The 19951-nt window shown below is 37.0% G+C and overlaps 1 protein-coding gene and 1 pseudogene across 1 annotated transcript; one reads left to right on the top strand and one right to left on the bottom strand.

The window, feature by feature from the left end:
* Positions 1–20: 20 nt before the first annotated feature.
* LOC143391666 (large ribosomal subunit protein uL18 pseudogene) lies at positions 21–912 on the bottom strand (annotated as a pseudogene).
* Positions 913–18784: 17872 nt separating this feature from the next.
* On the top strand, positions 18785–19717 carry LOC143391665 (olfactory receptor 4C16-like). Its single transcript, XM_076844425.1, has one exon. It carries the CDS (start codon positions 18785–18787, stop codon positions 19715–19717), a length of 933 nt encoding a protein of 310 aa, XP_076700540.1.
* Positions 19718–19951: the final 234 nt, after the last annotated feature.

Raw genomic sequence — 19951 nt, 5'->3', positions numbered from 1 at the left:
CAGGAAAAAAATTGTTTGGTTTAGCTCTCAGCAGCCTGTTCCTGAGCTCTGAGGAAGCTTGCCTTCTTTTGAGCTATGTACATAATTTTTCTTCTGGGCAAGGGACATTTTAGGACAGTTCCACTTCTTCTTTTAAACTTCTTTTGGGCTTCTTCTCATAGACTAGATTCTCTCATATAGCAGAATGAGCTTTCTTATACATCTCCTCCATCATGCTGGGGGTAACATTGTTCTTTATATATAGAGAGAATTTTTTTTCATTAGCATCTTCATCTTCTTCCATTAGATAACACATATAATCTGCAAAGTTCTGAACCATGATGCACTTCTGATGTACTTCAGTATTGAACTCCTACCTTTCAGAATCATAACCAGGGAATCATTTGGTACTATGAGGGATAGAAAGCCCCCATCCACATCTCCCTTCAGGGCACTAAAAACTTTATTGCCAGTTGTAGTTCTATCAAGGCCTGCATCCAAATAGCAGGTGAAGGCACCAAGTTGACCATTAATGTTTTCCACATTATATTCATCTCCAGTCACCTCCACTGACCTTCATAGATCTGGTCCATGCCAAACTTATTGAGAAGCCTGCAGCCAGCAGCAGGCCAGTTCAATATGCTGCAGCATAATTTGTTAGGCCAACTTACACACCATATTTCAGAAGTTCATGTGCATATGCTGCCTGGGCTATCAAATCCCCTTCTATATGGGCATAAACAATCTGGAAAATGATATCTCTGCTAGTTAAACAAATTATCCTTCTGTATTTTGTGTATTGTACTTATTTTTGTCCTGGATCAACAAGCATTTCAGAGCATGGCAATCAGTTTTGCCCTCTCTTCTTCTTCTAAATTTAACTTGGTATTTCTTAAAGTAGCCCTTATTCTTGACAACTTTAACAAGCCCCATCCTGCAAAACAGAGACTCAGGTCCACACTCCATACAGACCTCCAGCTTTCAATTCTTAAAAACTGATTTCTTTAATTTAAAAAAAAATTTGCAGAATAGTGCAAACATAAATCAACCAAAATTTGATTTATCTCATGTCACAACTCAAGCATAGACTTTGGTTCATAATGCGAAGTCATTTATTTGGAGAATAATTGTTCCTTGTAGATAATGTTCACAAGTATTGAAGGCAAACAATTGGTATGGTTTAATACCAATCAATATGTATGTACTCAGGCAATTAATATAATTAATCCAATTAATAATTGCCATTTTTTTCTGAAGGTAATTTTCTATGGTATAATTCTATTCAACAACTGAAGTCTATGCATTAAGGATTTCACCAAATATAAAGATAATTCTGAGCGGTTAGTTTTCACAGCCATTTAAACGTGAAGAACGTTTGAAGATTCTCAGGTCATCTGCAGTACAACCTAAGATCTTATGACACACATGATTCGTTCACATGAAGTAAACTTATTCAGAGAGTCCATGAACTCCATGATATTATTGACACATCTTGCTCCTAACTGTGGAAACAAGCTTCTTGGGATATAAATGGGGGAAGAGTCACCCAATTATGTAATCTTGATTAAATTTGTAGAATTAGAGTTTCTACTGTTTTCATACAAAGGTTTAAAGTAGAAGATTTAAGAACCTAGGAGCCTCATAAAGAAGTAACCTTTCTGGTTTACCAAGGGATTTACATTGTCTCTAATAAGGACAATCACTAAAGAGGTAGCCAAGTTGGGGGTTTACAGATCACTTCAGGATTCAAAAAATCCTGTTTGGTTATTCTCCTCCTTTCTTTCCTTTCTTCTCTCTTCCTTTTTTTTTTTAATTTTTAAATTTAAGCTTATCAACACAGTAGTACACTATGTGTCTCTCCCTGTCCAGGTCTCACCCAGTATAGATCTCTTCCTCTTCCTCCCCCTATAGCTAGCAGTTCAGTGAAAACGAATAGGGTTGGCTACTCTCTATACCTGTTCCACCTGCAGGCCATGTACAGCAGAATCTCAGGCACTACCTAGACCTGTTACAGAGGAAGGGCAAGTAGTCATCTCTGTACCCAGCCTACCTGGGTATGTTATGCTCGAATTCGGGACCCCCAAAGACCACCAGAGACCCAAGATCGATGTAAGCAGCAAACAGGTGTTTATTGCGAGCTAGCTCGGTCCTCACACACACAGCAACTGGTGATGCTGAGAGGCCCGGAGCCCAGGGTTTGCAGCATTTTTATACATTCTTTGGAGAGGGCAGGGACTTCACATACATCATAGCCTCTTTTAGCAAATCATCACAGACCGTGGGAAAATCAAATAACAACTCTAAAACATGATTAGCACATTCACTGGCGGGAACAAGTTGGGTAGGGGGGATTCATTTAAACTGATTGGTTTAAACCATGAGGATGTCGCAAGGGGAGTACGTGCCAAACTGCAGGGCTTCTAGTTTAGATACTGGTCACCACACCTAGGAGGAAGCCATCTGGAATTTCAGATATGTGGTTATCTTGGCCTATCTGCGGGTTTTCCAGCTTTTCAGAGAACTGTTTCCACAGAGCTTTTCTGTAGTTTTTTTTTTTCCTGACGTTAGGACTACAATAAGTCAGAGGTTAACTTTCAAAGCAAAATAAGATCCCAAGCAGAATGAAATTGCTTAGGTCTTTCAGGTACAGTCTCTAAGAATAGGTCCCCTCCACCATCCCTGACCCTGAGTTTCTATTCCTCCTCTACTCTGTTCTGTGTGATTATAGCAAGGAATCTTCACTACTTAAGTCAGGAGCTAGGAGCAGGTACTTTTAATGAGGATTTTATAATTAGAATTTGATTAGTGTTTTTAAAGATGTGGGTGCCCTGTGATGCCCTAGTGGTGGAGTAAACTTCAGTGTTCTTATGCAAAATGTACAAATATCATGCAGATGAAGTCAGTTGGTTCAAATGCCAGGAGAACACTAGTTAGTAAAGGAGAAGGAACCAGACTATTTTGACACCAACTAGTTAATTCCTTCCCTTGAGAGATGAAGACCTTGAGTTTCAGGGTGACATCCTTAAAGGGAGTTGGACTTATGTTCTCTCACTTGAACTATGTAATGTTGGAAGAGTTAATCACCTTTTTGAACTCTAGTCTACTTATGTGCCTATATGTACATCTGTGCCTCTGTGTAAACATAGCTAAAAGGCCTATTTAAGCTAGAGGCTGCTCAAAAAAATTCTATTTCTTTCCCCTATTCCATCTCATTTAATGATTTGAAAAGGTCACTGGATATTCTAGGTTATAGGACTAGCAAAGATTCTCTAGATCAGATTGCAAAGTTTAGACATTCTAAGGGTTTGTGGTGCTTCACCTCTTATCACTTTAGTGATGGATGGGAATGAAAGTAAAAAATGTTTCTAAACCATAAAATAGACATGAGGGAGTCTGACAAAATAAAGCATTTCTCACCAACTATTAGAGTGTAACATAGATAATGAAGTCCTCCTATGAAGTATCTGTACCTCTCCTTAATCTCTTTTTGGCCTTTGCATTTGCTTAGTTTTTTCAAATAGATGACCTATTGGAAACATTGCTAGGGAGCCGGTGTACTTACTCTGTGCCAGGGGTGCAACACATTCCCCCAGCCATAGGTAATCTATCAGTAGCCTCAAGTACCTTTGAGTCATCCTGCCTTCCCTTCCAAACCTTGGCAAACACTCATTGCACTAAAGTCCTTAAGAGCCTCTCTTCTTTCTTTCCTTCCCTCCTTTCTTCATCAGTAATCTGGGTGAAGTACTAAGGAGTGAGCAAGAATCCCAAAAGCAAAACAGCAGGGCAAGAACAACTTTTGCATTTGAACAAGCTCTTCCATGTGTGGCTTTTGAACACAGAGGTCTGTCAATGTCAAGGGCATTGGTTGCAGATGGGAGCCAACCCATCTGGAGCTGGAGAGGAGATGAGGGACTAAACCTGGGGGGGTCTGAGCTCAATCTCCACTTCTAAGAATCCTGCTACTGCTTTCCACTAGCAGGAGATTCCTGTCCACTTTAGCCCTTTCTCCTCCTTGGTCAATAAAGCAGGAGGGATGCACCTCACCCCTGCTGTGAGGGACAGTTCTAATAGAAGGAGGCTGAGGAGGAGGCAGATGGGAATTCTGTTCTAGGACAGAAAGAACACTTCTTCAGAGCCAAGGCTGAGTCTAAAACCACAAACATTAAGCAGATTATGGATAGGAATCAAGGGACCAAAGGCTTTATTTTTACCCAAAGCATGGGAGTCACCAGGGAAGCCAGGTAGTTCCTTGTGTTATGATGAACTCTGTCCTCACAGCAGATCAATGCAGGAAATTCATCTCTTTATACAGAAAGCCTGTGTTCAGAGTTACATTGCCAATTTATGTGCTAGGCCCTATAGAAAACATATATAGATAAATGTAACCTGTGGCTTCGAAGAGCCAACAGCTTAGTAGGTCACTGGAAATATAGAAAAAAAACTTTGAAATGTTATTTTATATATAAATCTATATTAAATATATAGAGAAGAAGCAGTGTAGTGGGGGCAGGGGAAGCAAAGGAACAAAACCAGATTATTATAATGCAGTATCTTAAAGTCAAGGTTAGAGGTAGAAAAACAGCAGGATGACATGATCAATGGAGAGGATTAGATAATCTATCTAGATATCAGGGTAAGCTTGTTGGAGAAGATGTAGTCTAGGAGCCCTTAGAACAGTACCTGGCTTACAATGCTCTCTCAAATGTTTTTTGAATCAGCATGTTAGCTTTCCATTCCTATGACAAAATACCTGAGAAAATAAAAATTAGGAAAGATTTATTTGGCTCACAGTTTTAGAGGTTTCAGTCCATGGCCACTTGGCTCTGCTGCTTTGAGCCTGTGGCAGCACAGTACATTATGGTAGGAGAATGTGCTCATAGAAAAAAATAAAGAGAGGGACAATAAGGGGCCAAGGTCTCAATATCCCTTTCCAGGTTGATATCTCCAGTGACCTAACCTCCTTTGACCATGCCCTTCTTTCTGAAGGTCTACCACCTCCCATAGTGCCACAGGCTGGTGACCAAGCCATTAAGACACAGACCTTCAGGAGACAATCAAGCACTCTACCACTGAGCCACACAACCCCAGCCCTCAAATTCTAACAGCATATTCCAGCAACTCAGAGAGAAATATGAGTCAGTCCTTTAGGAGAGTGAGGGAATAAATCAACTACGGGCCTAGAGTGTGATGCTTGGGGAGCTTCTAGAGTTCACTCTGAGATCCAGGTCATGAATTTAAAGTGAGATCCCGAATGACAATGGAAGTGTGAAGCACAAGTCGATAAAACCTTTCTACAATCCATTATCGTTTTCTGAGGACAGGGGGAAATCTATGAAACCTTCTGTGATTAGGTTAAAAAAAGCTGCATTAGTTGGAAGGAGCAGTGACCAGGCCGACTGCCTTTTGCGCCATCCTGTGGGCAAATCGCATCATGGCAAACTGATCAAAGGGTGGTAGAGCTGCAGAACCCATCAGGGAATGGGGCATGTGTCTATTCCTGTAACTATTCATGAAATCGAATTGTTCTCAAGGCTGATCTGTACCTGAACCTTCATCATCACATTGGAATAGCTTCAGTGTCCCCAGGTGTGACAACTTTCACATGTAAAATATATATATATATATATAGATAGATAGATAGATAGATAGATAGATAGATAGAGATAGATAGATAGATAGATAGATAGATAGATAGATAGATAGATAGATAGATACATCGTCATCTCTTAAAAACAGCTTTTCCTTTTTCTTCCAGATTGAGAGTCTTTGTCTCCTTGTTTTTCTCTGGGAGATCAGAACACTATTGGGCTTTGGTCAGGAGGTCTGCAGATGATCTATTTTCACTATTTCCATGTGGATTTTAAAACATCTTAAATTTGGAGGCAATCTAGATATGTGGGGGAAGCTGTTGCTGCTCTGGTAATAGACTTGAATATCATTTGTTCTTAGTTTTATCCAAAATATTTGTTTCTAGCTGTATTTACAACTAGTAGAAATCTACTGAATCTTCTCTGTTATTCCAAATGTGGGTCCAGTCAGTTTTCATGGAGCAGATTGCTGGAGTCACTTACACTCTGGGACCCCAGCAGGCCCATTAGCTTCTGCTCTGTGAGAGACAGTTTCTAGTCTCAGAGAACAGAGTAGTTACCTAAGCCGATAGAGATCTGCCAAAGCAAATTTCTATAGTATGATGCTAATCCTTAAAACCAACTACCTTTTTTTTTCTGATGTTTCTTTTTGATAAATTTCTCATATTTCTCATATCCCACGAGGCCTTAAAATTTATAACAAAGTCAGTTTTTTAGCTTATTTATTATATTTACACATCCATTTACTGCTGGTATCTTTTATTCCATCCAGTAGATTCCGTTTTTCTTCTGGAATGATTTTTCTTCTCACTAAAGGAACTTGTTGATATTTTTGTGGCAAAATCTGGCATTGATACATTCCTGGACCTTTGCATATAGCAAAGTCATTTTACTTCACCTTTGTTTTGAAAGATATTTTTGCTGTTAATTCTAGGTTGATGATTTTTAGTACTTTTATAAAATATTTACTCGGGCTGGGGATGTGGCTCAAGTGGTAGCACGCTCACCTGGCATGCATGGGGCGCTGGGTTCAATCCTCAGCACCACATAAAAATAAAATAAAGATGCTGTGTTCACCAAAAACTAAAATAAATATTTAAAAAAAAAAATTTACTTTCCACATTTGAGATGTACAACAGGATGCTTTGCTAATCATTGTAAAATGGTTAGTATGATCAAGCAAATTTACATTCATAACTTTACATAATTACCCGTCCCCTTTTTCATCCAAAACACCTAAAATTTCTTCTCTTTACAAAATTCCTGAATATAATGAGATATTATGAAATCTGGTCCTCATGCCACAGTAGCTCTCTGGACTTGTTCTTCTTACATCTCTGCAGCTTTGTGTCCTTTCTCCTTCAGGACACCATTTCCTCCAGGCAAAGTCTCACACCTGGCACATTTTATTCTCTATCTTTGAACATTCAACATTTTTTCCTCTTAATTTCCACACATGAGGTCATGTAGTAGTAGTAGTAGAGTGTGTGTGTGTGTGTGTGTGTGTGTGTGTGTGTGTCTGTGTGTGTGTGAGAGAGAGAGAGAGATGTTGTTCCACTGTACTCTCATGTAAGTTTTTTTGTTTTTTTTTTTTTTTTGCTGTTATTGTTTTTTCTGGTAAGAAGTCTCCTTAATTCTTATCTTTCTTCCTTGGTACATATGTTGTCTTTATTTTTTAATGCTTTTCAAAATTTTGTCTTTATCATCACATTTGGCCAATTTATTTCACTATCTCTTTTAGCGTAGTTCTCATTATTGGTCTTTTTTTCTTTCTTTCTTTTTTTTTTTTTTGGCCTGGGATTTGTTAGATTCTTGGATACATAGATTGATAGTTGTCATCAAATTTGGGATAAAAAAATTAGCCATTCTTTCTCTTTTTGTTTTCAGGTATGCAATATATGGAACTTTACTCTTCTATCATTCAACTTACCTTCTATATTGAATCTCTCCCATCCACCAAAACTTAAATCTTAGTTAATTTGGTGTCCCTTCTCTTTCTCCTAGATTATTCAAAGTTTTTATTTATTGGTTCTTTTCAGTTACATAGGACAATATAATCCATTTTGAACATGAATACATCTGATTCTAGTTTAGACCTGTTCCTGTAGACGTAGATGATAGCAGGATTCACTGTGTTGTTTTCAAAAGTTCTTTATGGCTGAGAAATACTCCATTGTGTACATCTACCACCTTTCCTTTATCCATTCATCTGTTGAAGGACATCTAGGTTGGTTCCACAGCTTAGCGATTCTGAATTGAGCTGCTATAAACATAAGATTCCATCTCTAGTTAAAATGGCAATTATCAAGAATACAAGTAGCCGTTGTTTCTTTAAATATATTCTTTATCCCTTCTCTCATCCTATTCTTGAGAAGTCCACTATTCATGTGTTAGAATATTCAAAGTTTTCCCACAGCCTTCTCTTCTAACCTCTTTTTTCTTCAGTTTAGAGGGTTCCTACTGCTGTCTTCATGGTCACCATTTTTTTTCTGCTGCAGTGATCAACCTTTGCAGTGTCTGATTGTCTCTCTGTGCTCCGGCATGTTTTTCTTCTCAGTTGTATTTTTAATCATTAGTATTTCAACTTCAGTCCATTTTGCATTTTCTGTATCTCCACATACTATCCTCAGGGAAAATGCAAATATTTAACAGTTTTAACAACCCCTTTAATGTTCCTGTTTGCCAGTTCTGTAATCCTTATCATTGTTTAGTTTGCTTGGTTGATTTTTAGATTGTATATTCTTGCTTCTTTACATACTTGTTAGTTTTTTTTAGGATCTCAGTGCTGGAAGCCATTAGCCAAGTAGGTATGACAATTTCCTTGCCAGCGTACCCCATGTTGCTTAGTGGAAGGACTCGAGGAAATAGGACATTTTGCAGTGACCTTGCTCAAGGACCAGGGCGGATCCGGGTTTAGGGCGGATCAGGGTTTATGGCTCTCCTTGGATTTAGGGCGTTCCGGTTTAGGACAATCCGGGTTCCAGTTTTAAGGTTATTCCTGCTGGGAATAGGGCGTATCCTGCTGCCTGAGTTCCCCTTGAGTTCTCACGGGATTCAGACAGTATTTTTGGGAGACAGAAGCTCAGTGGAGGTGTGGATTTAGGCAGAGAACATGGATTTCCCCAGAACGTGTTTGTAGAAGGCCGGTGTGAGATCAGGAATAAAGAATTGCTATTTGAATCTACAAAGCTGTGAGTGGCTCGTGATTTTGTGCCCAGCCAGACTGGGGCATCTCAGGTATGATGCATATTGCCCTGTTTGCTTGCTGGAGATTTTTCATTCCTATAAGTGTTCTTAAGCCCTGTTAAGCAGTGCTAGAGCAGTGTTTATTTTAGGACAACTATTTGTCCTGCAGCTAAGGCAGGCATGTCTCAGTGCTCTACTGTCGCAGGCCGGCTGGCTGCAGCAAAATAACTGGGGGGGGGGGGGGTGACGAGCAACTTGTGTACATTGATACAGCAGGAGTGGGAGCCTTTTGTTGTAGGACAGGAGGGGTATATATACATTCCACACAGCTTATCTTAATTAACATAAACTAGATACAGCAGTCAACCAATAAGGAATATCCACACTTAATGGCTCCCTGGTGTTACTTCACAAACCACTCCCTCTGGCAGAATGCCAGGCGCCATCTTGACTTGTTTACAGACCTTAACACTCTACCTGCTGCACTGTGAATTACAAGGTTTTCTATCCTGGTGGGTTGGAAACCCAGGCTGGTCCAGGTTCTTTGTGAGCTCCAGCATTGTTCCATTTCATGTCACTAATCCTGCCTTGTGTTCAAAGACATCAACACCCAACTCTCCACAAGTCAACTTATGCATTAAAATTTCTCCAGTAAAATGACCAAACATATGCTTTTTAGCTAGATAAAATTTTTCAAAATGAAAAATAAATTTGCAAAACATGATCAGGCAACTTTGGACAAAAAAAAATGTAGACAGTTCTTTCTGTTATATTAAAAAAAGCTACAGTGATTACCACGGGTATTAGCCCTCAGATAGACATAACAGTGAAACTGAACACAAATCACTAAAACAGAAAAAGTAGATATTGTATTTTGGAATAAATTTCAGATGAGATCTCAAATTGCTGTAAGAATATATTATTCAAAAAGTTTGTTAGAATGTTCTTCATACCATGGCAAATAAAAAATAGATACAAATATAAATGGAAAATATGTACAAATGTAGTAGAGGAGATCATAGCAAATTCAGTTTACAACCTTGCAGTAGAGAAGATTTTACTGATGACTTCTAGGAGTGAATATTTCATTACAGGAAAGGGAAAGTTAAAGACTGAGGACAGATACAAAGAAAAAGAACATAGCAAAGTGCAAATTTCTTTAAATTGTGATGAAAGAAAGGATCTTAGCTTTATATTTTAGCACTTTATTTTTGTCATAGGAGATTTTATAGGAAGACATGAAGGATCAAGTTAGTAGTCCTCATGTTTTCAGAGGAACTCAGCCTCCTATGATGCAATGTGTTTAATAATTTCACTGTTCACAGGTAACTTTTCCTCCTTGAAACTTTAGGATAGAATGTATCTTATTTTAGGATGGGTTGCAAAATTGAGGTGCAGAAGTGGTCATTTTTGCCAGCTGCTGGTCCCAGCAGGGATTCCAATAATTTTATTTAGTTTAAAAGGGAAAGAAAACTGTTTTTAAATATTTTTAATCAAGGGGAATAATAATGGCTAGAACAAGTAAAAAAAATTATATAAGTTTTATTTGTAGCAGTTATAAAGTCAACAAAATTGATCCTTAATAATGTTATTTTATCTATTTATCTATTTAATTCACTTGGGTTGGGAATCCTTCAAGCACAATTTGGAAGTTTCCATCATTGGGAAGTGATGAATTTTAAAAACAGAATATCCACTCTTTCATCTAAAAATATCAGCAACAAGAAAATACTCAAAGTATATATGAAAAAATACATGGTGAATTGTATTTTTTTTAGTAAATTCAACAAAATAAATAATATGATGACTCTGAAGACAAAGTGGTTTTGGTTTATGTCTAGATAACCAGTCAAATTTATTTCCTTTGACATCTTTGATGATGAAGGAGTGTCCATCCAAAGTCCTCTTCAGACTGACAGTGTATTTTACCATAAGTCCCCACAACCTAACGAGGGACACTGATCCCATGTTCTCAGAGGGTAAGTGTCCACACAATGTGCTCCACAGACTGACTCCAGACACACTGTGTTGGGTCACCATATACCTTTGATTTATAGTTATCTCCCTATGTACTCAAGCACCTATCCCTTCTGCTACACAGCAAGAACAGAACTCTCTTGAAGACTTTTAGTTTCTCAATAGCTGAAAAGCCTAGATCAATTTATATTGGACATTCTCTGCTGCAAAATAATCCAAAGAGATAACTCTGAAAATGTTACTATGTAAGAACTGGTACTTCAAGCATCCACAAATCCCAGGAATGAAGAGCTTATTTTCTACCTTCCCAGTGACTGTGCATTTTTATGTTGATCCAGTGCATGGTTTGAGTTTGTCCCTCAAAGGTGCATCTGCTAGAAACTAGGTCCTCACTGTGGAGGTATTGGAAGGTGGTGAAGCCTTGAAGAGATAATGCCTGGAGCAAGGTAATTTGGTTATGATGATGCCACCATTACAAAGTATAATGCTGATCTTGAAGAGTGAGTTAGATCACGTGAGAATGAGTTACTAGGAAGAGAACAAGCCTGATACATAAATTGTTTTATTTTCTTGTTTCATTACATATTCTCTTCAGCATAGGCTTTTGCCATTGTGATGCGATCTATCATAAGGCCTTTACCAAAGGCCAAAGAAATAAAGCCACCCAATCTTGGACTTTTGGCTTCCAAAAATAGGAGCTAAATAAACCTCTTTATGGTATAAAATACCTAGTATCAGGTATATTGTTATAACATCAAGTATCATATTTCTAACTTTTTTTTCTCCTCTTCATCTTCCCTGTTCTATTCTGGAAACATTTCTTCAACATCTCATTAGAATAATTTTTCTAGATTCCTTCTGATGGTCAGTATTCTTTATATATGTTCAAACCAAGAAAACAAAAATGAAATATTATTCCAATTAAAAAAATCTCTAAACTTTAGGGGATTGGTGTGTGTGTGTGTGTGTGTGTGTGTGTGCGCGCGCGCGCGGGTGCGCATATGGGTATATGTGCATGCTCTTTGTCTCTCTGCTTTGCATTACTTTGATGAAATACCTGAGATAATCAACTTAAAAGGAAAGTTTTATTTTGGCTTACAGTTTTGGAGGTTTCAGTCAATGTTTTCTTGGTTCTGTTGCTTTGGGCCTGTGGTGACATGGTAAGTAATTGTGGGAACATGTGCTGGAGGAGCACATGAGGCATTTTGTGGCATCTGGAAAAGCAAAAGGAAAGAAAGAGAGAGAGGAATGTGCTTAAGTCCCAACACTCCATTGAATGGCGCATCCCCATTGACATAATTTATTTCCACAAGGCTCCTCCTCCAAAAGTTCCAGCACCTCCCAATAATGCCACAGAATCACCAGCAAACCTTAAAACCTGACTTTGAAAGAGTCACCAGCTCCAACTTGCAGCACACACAGAGATACAACAGAACTATGAAGCCTTACTAGATAATCTTATTAGTTTATTACAGAAAGATAAAACAGGCTTCCATTCTGTAGCAATCAGTATTAAGTTAAAAAAAAAAAAAGGTGAGGGGAGGAAGAAAAGATTGCACAATTTCTTTTTGTGTGTGAAACTGTTAATATTTGTACCATCAGTTGTGGCTGTGGCTATCCTATCCTGCCTGGTTTTGCATTGCAAGAAAGAGGTTCATGTTGTAACTATTCACATTATAAGACTGTTCCTTTGGTTAATGTTTTATATTCAAAAGAAAATTGAAGCAGAGAAAATAAGACAAAAAGGGAAATATTCTCTGTAAGTTACATCTTGAATGTTCACCAGTATTTGAAAGTGAATATTGCCAATGAATCTTATGTCCAGGACTAGTAGTAACAGTGGTATTATGCACTTTGGATATGACGGTGACCTATATAGTTGTATTATTGCAGAGCAGCGATAACAATAATAACTCTCATGTAGGTGTTTATCTCTTTGGCCTGTCAAATATTAAGGTCAAAGTGATTCATTGGGAAAAAAAAAAAAAACAGATGAACTTGAACTTCAGAGCATCCCTATTTAAAATCCTTCATCAAATACTTAAATTTGAGAAAAAAAAATGTTTACTTGTTACAAAGGTGCTCTCTGAGGTCATGTATATAAACAATGGAAAATCCCAAGGGACATGTAAGTCTTAAGTGAGGATAAAGGTGTGAGAAGATAAAAGTCATCTCAAGAGGACACTCTTGCAGAGACAGAGAATCGACATGAATTTATGGTCAGGGAGAATGGAAAGCAAGGTCCTAGTGACAGTTATTGAAGAGACCAGACACTGGAGGCAGAAACATCGTGCTAGATATCATGATGTAATGACTTCAGAGAATCTTTTCCTGGGTTGAGGGAATTGGAGTCTGCTAGTAGGAGCCATTTTCAGTAGTTCAGTAGTAGGATTCCGCTCCAAAGCTTCTTGCCAAAAACTGTTGGCTGCTAGAAGTTATCACTGGGGAATTGATAAACAACAATGCCCATTAGTGTAGAAATGGTTCTGGCAGCAAATATTCTGAATAATTAGAGCATTGCATCAGCCTTGGAGACCAAGGGACTGTGTTGGAAGGAGCTATTGACCACAGCTTCCCATATCCCTCAGGGAATGCTCCTTTCCCTTCCCAGCTTCTCAAGCCAGCAGCCACAGCTGGAGTTTCAAGGGATCTGTAAGCAGGTCTGATCTAAAGAATGGATCATTGTCATGCCCTCAGAATAGCTCATATCCCTAAGAAATTACACCCTAGAGAAACTCTTGGCATATGCCTGCAACCCTCTATATATCAGCAAATTAATCATTTTGGTCTTTTAAATTATGAAACAGGATGAAGATAATCTTTGATTAGAAAACCATTTTGAATATTCACTTTAAGTCATTTCTTATGGATAAAAATATCTGCATACAGGGTCCTCCATTAGAAGGTAGCAGGTAAGACTCAAAGTTCTGAAAGTTCATCTATTTTTTTTAGTTGTATAACAAATCAATAAAAGATTAAAGACAATACATCTCATTATCATTTTCCAAATGGGAAATATAATTCTATTTGGCTAGATTTTTGATTCTAAGTTTTGCTCAGGAAAGAAAGAACACTAAGGTCTCAAATGATTTTCTAATATTTTTCGTTGTTATGTTTCATTGTTATGGAAGGAGTGGAAGGAAATTTCTTATAAATGTGCATGTAAGTAATAGAATAATTTTAAACCCTAAGTCTAACCTTCTAGGTCACATATTTCAGTGTATTTAGAAGATAAATGTAAGTCTTTATGACACAAATAAAGGACATCAGTTTATTTTAGTGTTCAAATATTTTCTGCCGAATATAAGACAGAATAAACAACATTTAGAAATTGACATTAGAAATAAAAGCTCAAGTTTTGGGGGATTACTGTTTTGTCCATATATCTAACTAAAACAACAAAAATATAGAGGATTTTTCATATTAATCCTCTTCTCGAGTTTTCTTCTTTACTAACAGGAGTTAGTAAAATGAATGAAATGAATTTTTTAAAAATATGAGATTCAGTGCTAACTTGGAATATATATTAATACTCAAACCATGGGTTATATACAAGCCTAAGAATCCATGAAAGGGGGTGTTTGTACCTTAGGGAATAGAGCCTCTGATTTAGGGGAACCAACTGGCTTTCCTTTGTTTGTTAAAACTTTGCCAATATGCTCCAAGTGTGTTACAGGATCTAGAACAGATGGTTTCCTGACACAGCCAATGGTAACTTAGGGCACTTGGGGGAGAAGACATATTTCTTGGTGAGCCATTTTCTCTTTTGCCAATAGCACTGCTTTTTCATCTTCCTATGCTCTATCACCCTTTCCTCCACACACTTTCCATTCTTCTTCTTTCCCTGATGCCTTTGATATGCCGAGGCACCTCCACATCCTTCTTCCCATGTGGTTACTGGGTATGAGGAGGATGGAATTGCTTTTCTTAATCGCCTAAATAGACAAAAGATAATTTATGATAACATCTAAAATGCTTTTAATTAGCAAAATAAAAGAAACTTTAAGGAATAATTCTTTTTTAAGATGGTAATATATTACAGTATTATGGGTTAATGATTCCTTCTGGAATGCAGAAAGAACTTTTTTTTTTTTTTCTTTTTTAGTATTCTGTGTAAAGGTTGCTTTCAAAAGGGGATGGGCAGATGTAGAAATTCTCTAACTGGTAGGTAATACATTATTTATCTTTTTGAGTTGAGAAAGTCATTACTACATGTTAATTTAATATAATTTTAGTGCATTTTCATAGTCTTGTAATCATATCATTCATACATGAGTAAGACACGAAAGAAAAAAGAATAACCCAAACTTTTACAGATCTACTGTTAATGAAGGAAGTGAGCTAAATGAAATACAATCATTAGGATAAAAATCATCCTTTGAACTCAACAAATACTTTGTAGGCACCAGGTAGATTAAGAATATCATTACTGTATGGGAAGAGAAGTATGTATTCCATGTGCTAAAATTTATCGTAACTTCCTGCTTCCTGAGATGGCAGAGCTTACAAAATTGCCCAGATGCTTTTCCATGTAAGGCAACTGGGCAAGATAACTCCTCAATTAGCATTTATGGGCACCAGAATCTTGGAAATGATTGTGCCTGATAAGCAATTAAAGAAAGGTTAACAGAGTTTTGACCTTGCCAAGTTTTCTGGAAGACGTACACTTTTTAAATAACAACCAATAAAGTTGAAAACAGTGCTATAGCTCACACCACAGAAATATTACTCCTTGCATGTTTCTTAAATGACAACATAAGGACATAACTTGTAATTGGTTTACATATAAGGTTTACTTTGAGAAGCTAAATTACTACTCAGAATGTTTGGGACCAATACAAAAATGAAATTAAATATAATACACACTATATGTGATGAATATAAGAATATAAATTTAGTTTATTATAATATATAACACAATATATAACAGCATAATACCTTATGTAAATATATATGACTTATATATGTATACACACAAACACACACACACACACACACACACACACACACACATACTGAAAGTGAAAGTAATAGAAGTGATCCTGAAAATACTTTGGGTAAAAGTCTTCCCTATTCTTCAATATTTTCTCCTGCCCAACTTGTTTAACATGTCACTTTATCGACCCTCATCCCTCCACAATGCTCCTGTTCTCTGTCTGGTAAGATTTGGAAAGAAGAACCATTAAATGTTAATTTCATGACAGTTATGGCAACCAGATATACAAAGTGTAGGTGATGGCATCGAATTTATGATGGCCCCGGATCCTCAGGTGGGCATCACTTGACCAGAGAGCAGGAACCATGGGACTGAGTTACAGAGAGAGGAGCTGGAGGAGGGTAGATTATGTCACTCACTAATTTTTGCTTTGGAAGGGATAAAATGGTTTTTCCACCCTAATCCACCTTTTCTTGATGGCTTTGTTTCAGCTCCTGACCATTTATGATCTCCAACATCAACACATTGTCTATTGACTGTTTGGGCCAGTGTAGCCACTCTACCCTTGGATAATCTTATTTGAAGGATTGAGGTAAGTACAGTAGTTACTAGAAGATATGTTATGTCCCTGGTGCTGTTTTGTCTCCAGACCTTTGTAATCCATTTTGTGTTTGTTTCAAGAATCTAATGAAAGGTGTTACCATTCTTCTCTGGGAGTGAGGAAAGAACTGTGCCTCAGTAGTAAAAGGATGTGAAAAATGTCTTGTCTCTCCTTGCATCTCTTAAGGACTATGGGTTCATAAAAAAAATGAGAACAAATTCTGAAGATGAATGATCATTTTGTGGGTGTCAGAGTCCCAATGTCATTCATAAAGTGTGGTCCCTTACAGACCACATCTTCTGCTCTAGATTGTGAGGATGATTCACCATGTTATTTGGCTCTCAAGCTGTTAAAAAAAAAAATTAGAATCGTATTTGTTTTTCTATCATGCATAGTGGTTAGAAAGCCACAGTAAATTAATGATGTGAAGATGTTTTGCAATCAGAAGAGTACTAAAATAATCAGATACATATTACATTTTAAAAATTAAGAATGTTCAATTTAGAAACACTAATGAACACCTACTTAAACAAGAAATTAGACAAGATATTGAGTTTGATACAATGGAGATAATATCCTGAGAACACATAGGTTTATAATATATTCATTCCAGGAAGGAGATACACATACATAATCATGTGTAAGAAAAAAAAAAGAAAAGATATGAGTAAGAACTTTTGAGAGCAGAAATATTTTTCCTTTATCATATGGCCATCATTGAAAAAAATTTTTCTAAAGTTGAATCTTATAAATTCAAGATAGTTTAAATAGCTAGAAATAGAGTTCCAGAAAGAAAGATGTTTATTGATTATTGATTAAATTGTTGATGAAATATATGATGAAGATCTACAACTTTTACTAAATTAATTAAATCATACATGTTTATGATTCTTAATTAAGCTTAAAAATCCATGGCTAATTGTATAAGGCAAACAAACTTTTTCTAGCAATGTATACTCTAATAGGATTGATAATAAATAAACCAAAAGCTATACTCAAAGGAGTGGCTAAAATCATGGACTATTGGAGGTTCAAAATTCTTTCACATTTTCATGTCCCCAAGGCCTAACATTTTTCAAGTACAATAATTTCATGATGGAAACATCTTTCAAAAGAATACAAGAAAGAATTAGCTTCTTATGATGATTAACACAGCGCAAGAGTAATAATCAACTCAGATCCTTTATAGTTTAAGATCCTTTCCAAAGACCATAGAGTCAAAAGTAAAAACTTTTGATTTTGGACATTTCAAGTCTATTGAGAAGGAAAAAAAAATTACCAAGAGACAGGAATAACAACACATTCTTTCCTTTTCTGGATTTCTGCTCTATTCCAAGAACTTGGAGTATTAAGATTGAATAATAAAAACTCTACTGGGGGTATTACAATCATGATCTGGTCCTATACCAACTGCCAGGTGATGTCCTTCCAAACCACCCCAGTTTGAAACTTCATATGTTAAAAACTTAAATGAGGATAATATGAAAAATGGAGTAGTCATTTAAATGTAATCAAGACTCCAAATCCTCAAAACAGTTTCTAATAAAATAGTAGAAGAAATTTGGAAATGGGGTATATTTAAGATTTTACCAAGAACTTTCATATATAATAATTATTATATATCAAGTAGCACATATTTTGAGGACATTTCAAGGATAGAAAAAACTTATGAAGAGATTGTGTTTCCTATTTCACTTTTCCAGTTGAAGTACCTGGGAGAGGTTGTGCAAAGAGTAGACAATATCATCTATTCACAAATAATATGTTTATATAAATGTGCATAATGATATAAAATAAAAATATATAACACAAATGAAATTTTTATATAGGAGGACAATGATGTGTGCTTTATATTCATATTATGAAACCCCAAGTCGGTATTGAGTGGTATATCTGTATAACATTGGTCCTGATATTTACTGACAATGGAAAAAATGAAGGCATTATTACATTGATCCCTACCTCTTAATTTTACATTAATCCAATTGGCAAAAATGGAGCAGAATTGTGTTATAACTAAGCAGCATTTATATTTGAAGAAGGTTATAGAAAAGCACTAAGTAGATAAGAATATTTGAGATTCATAATATCGTGAATTAGTCATTAAAATTGAGGAACATGTGTTTAAGTGAGTTATTAAGAAACCCTAGACAGCTGGCCATGGTGGTGTATGCCTGTAATTCCAGAGACTCTGGAAGCTGAGACAGGAGGATCACAAGTTTGAGACTAGTCTCGGCAACTTAGTTAGACCCTCAACAATTTAATGAGACTCTATCTCAAAATAAAAAAAGAAAAATTTGAGGTGTAGCTCAGTAGAAAAGCAAAAGGAAGGAAGGAGGGAAGAAATGAAGGAAGGAAGGGAGGAAGCACAGACTTCCCCTGATGAGAAAAAAAAAAAATATATATATATATATATCTTTAAATATTTCATAACATCACATAGTACATCATTAATAATTCATTTATTTTTGCAGATAAACCATCTCACACTCACCCCTTCTCCTCATTCATGGAATCATGAAGTTAAACAATAATGTGACTGAGTTCATCCTACTTGGGTTGACACAAGATCCATTTAGGAAGAAAATAGTTTTTGTAACATTTCTGCTTTTCTATTTGGGGACATTGCTGGGTAACTTGCTGATTATCACCACCATCAAGACCAGTCGGGCACTTGGCAGTCCAATGTACTTCTTCCTTTTCTATTTATCCTTATCTGACACCTGCTTCTCTACATCCATAGCTCCTAGAACACTTGTGGATGCCCTTTCAGAGAAGACCACTATTTCTTTCAGTGAGTGCATAATCCAAGTCTTTACATTCCATTTCTTTGGCTGCCTGGAGATCTTCATCCTCATCCTCATGGCCGTTGACCGCTATGTGGCCATCTGTAAGCCCCTGCACTACATGACTATCATGAGCCGTCGGGTCTGCAGTGTGTTGGTGGCTGTGGCCTGGGTGGGGTCCTGTGTGCATTCTTTAGCTCAGATTTTTCTTGCATTGCGTTTGCCTTACTGTGGTCCCAATGAGATCGATCATTACTTCTGTGACTTGGAACCCTTGTTGAAGCTCGCCTGTGCAGACACATATGTGACCAACCTCCTCCTGGTGTCCAACAGTGGGGCCATTTGCACAGTGAGTTTTGTCATGCTCATGTTCTCCTACGTCATCATCTTGCATTCGCTGAGAAACCACAGTGCAGAAGGGAGGAGAAAGGCCCTGTCCACCTGCATCTCCCACATCATCGTGGTCATCTTGTTCTTTGGACCTTGCATATTTATATACACACGGCCTGCGACCACCTTTCCCATGGATAAGATGATAGCTGTGTTTTACACCATTGGAACACCTTTGCTCAACCCTCTGATTTACACACTGAGGAATGCAGAAGTGAAAAATGCCATGAGGAAGTTGTGGAGCAAGAAATTGGTCTCTGATGACATGAGATGAATGTCATTGTTATTTTGTATTGACCTGGAAGAAGTAAATAGAGAATATTATCTTTTTATTGTTTGCTTAATATATTAAAACCTTAGATCCTGTGGATTAGTTCTTTCTATAGACAGTGTACTATACAGACACTAATTAATGTCTTATGTAGAGGGCATCTTGAGGTACAGACAGGTATATATGACCCATTGCCTCTGATGTTGCTGATCGCAGAGGCCTTGCTAAACAACCTAG

The sequence above is a fragment of the Callospermophilus lateralis genome, chromosome 2 (assembly GCF_048772815.1).
Source record: "Callospermophilus lateralis isolate mCalLat2 chromosome 2, mCalLat2.hap1, whole genome shotgun sequence".
In the NCBI taxonomy this organism is placed as follows: Eukaryota; Metazoa; Chordata; class Mammalia; order Rodentia; family Sciuridae; genus Callospermophilus; species Callospermophilus lateralis.
Note: the sequence above shows the minus strand (reverse complement) of the source record. Positions and strands in the feature narration are given on the sequence as shown.

Bases quoted from the DNA above. Each gene is read 5' to 3' on its own strand.
- LOC143391665 (XM_076844425.1), top strand. From the start codon at position 18,785: ATGAAGTTAAACAATAATGTGACTGAGTTCATCCTACTTGGGTTGACA.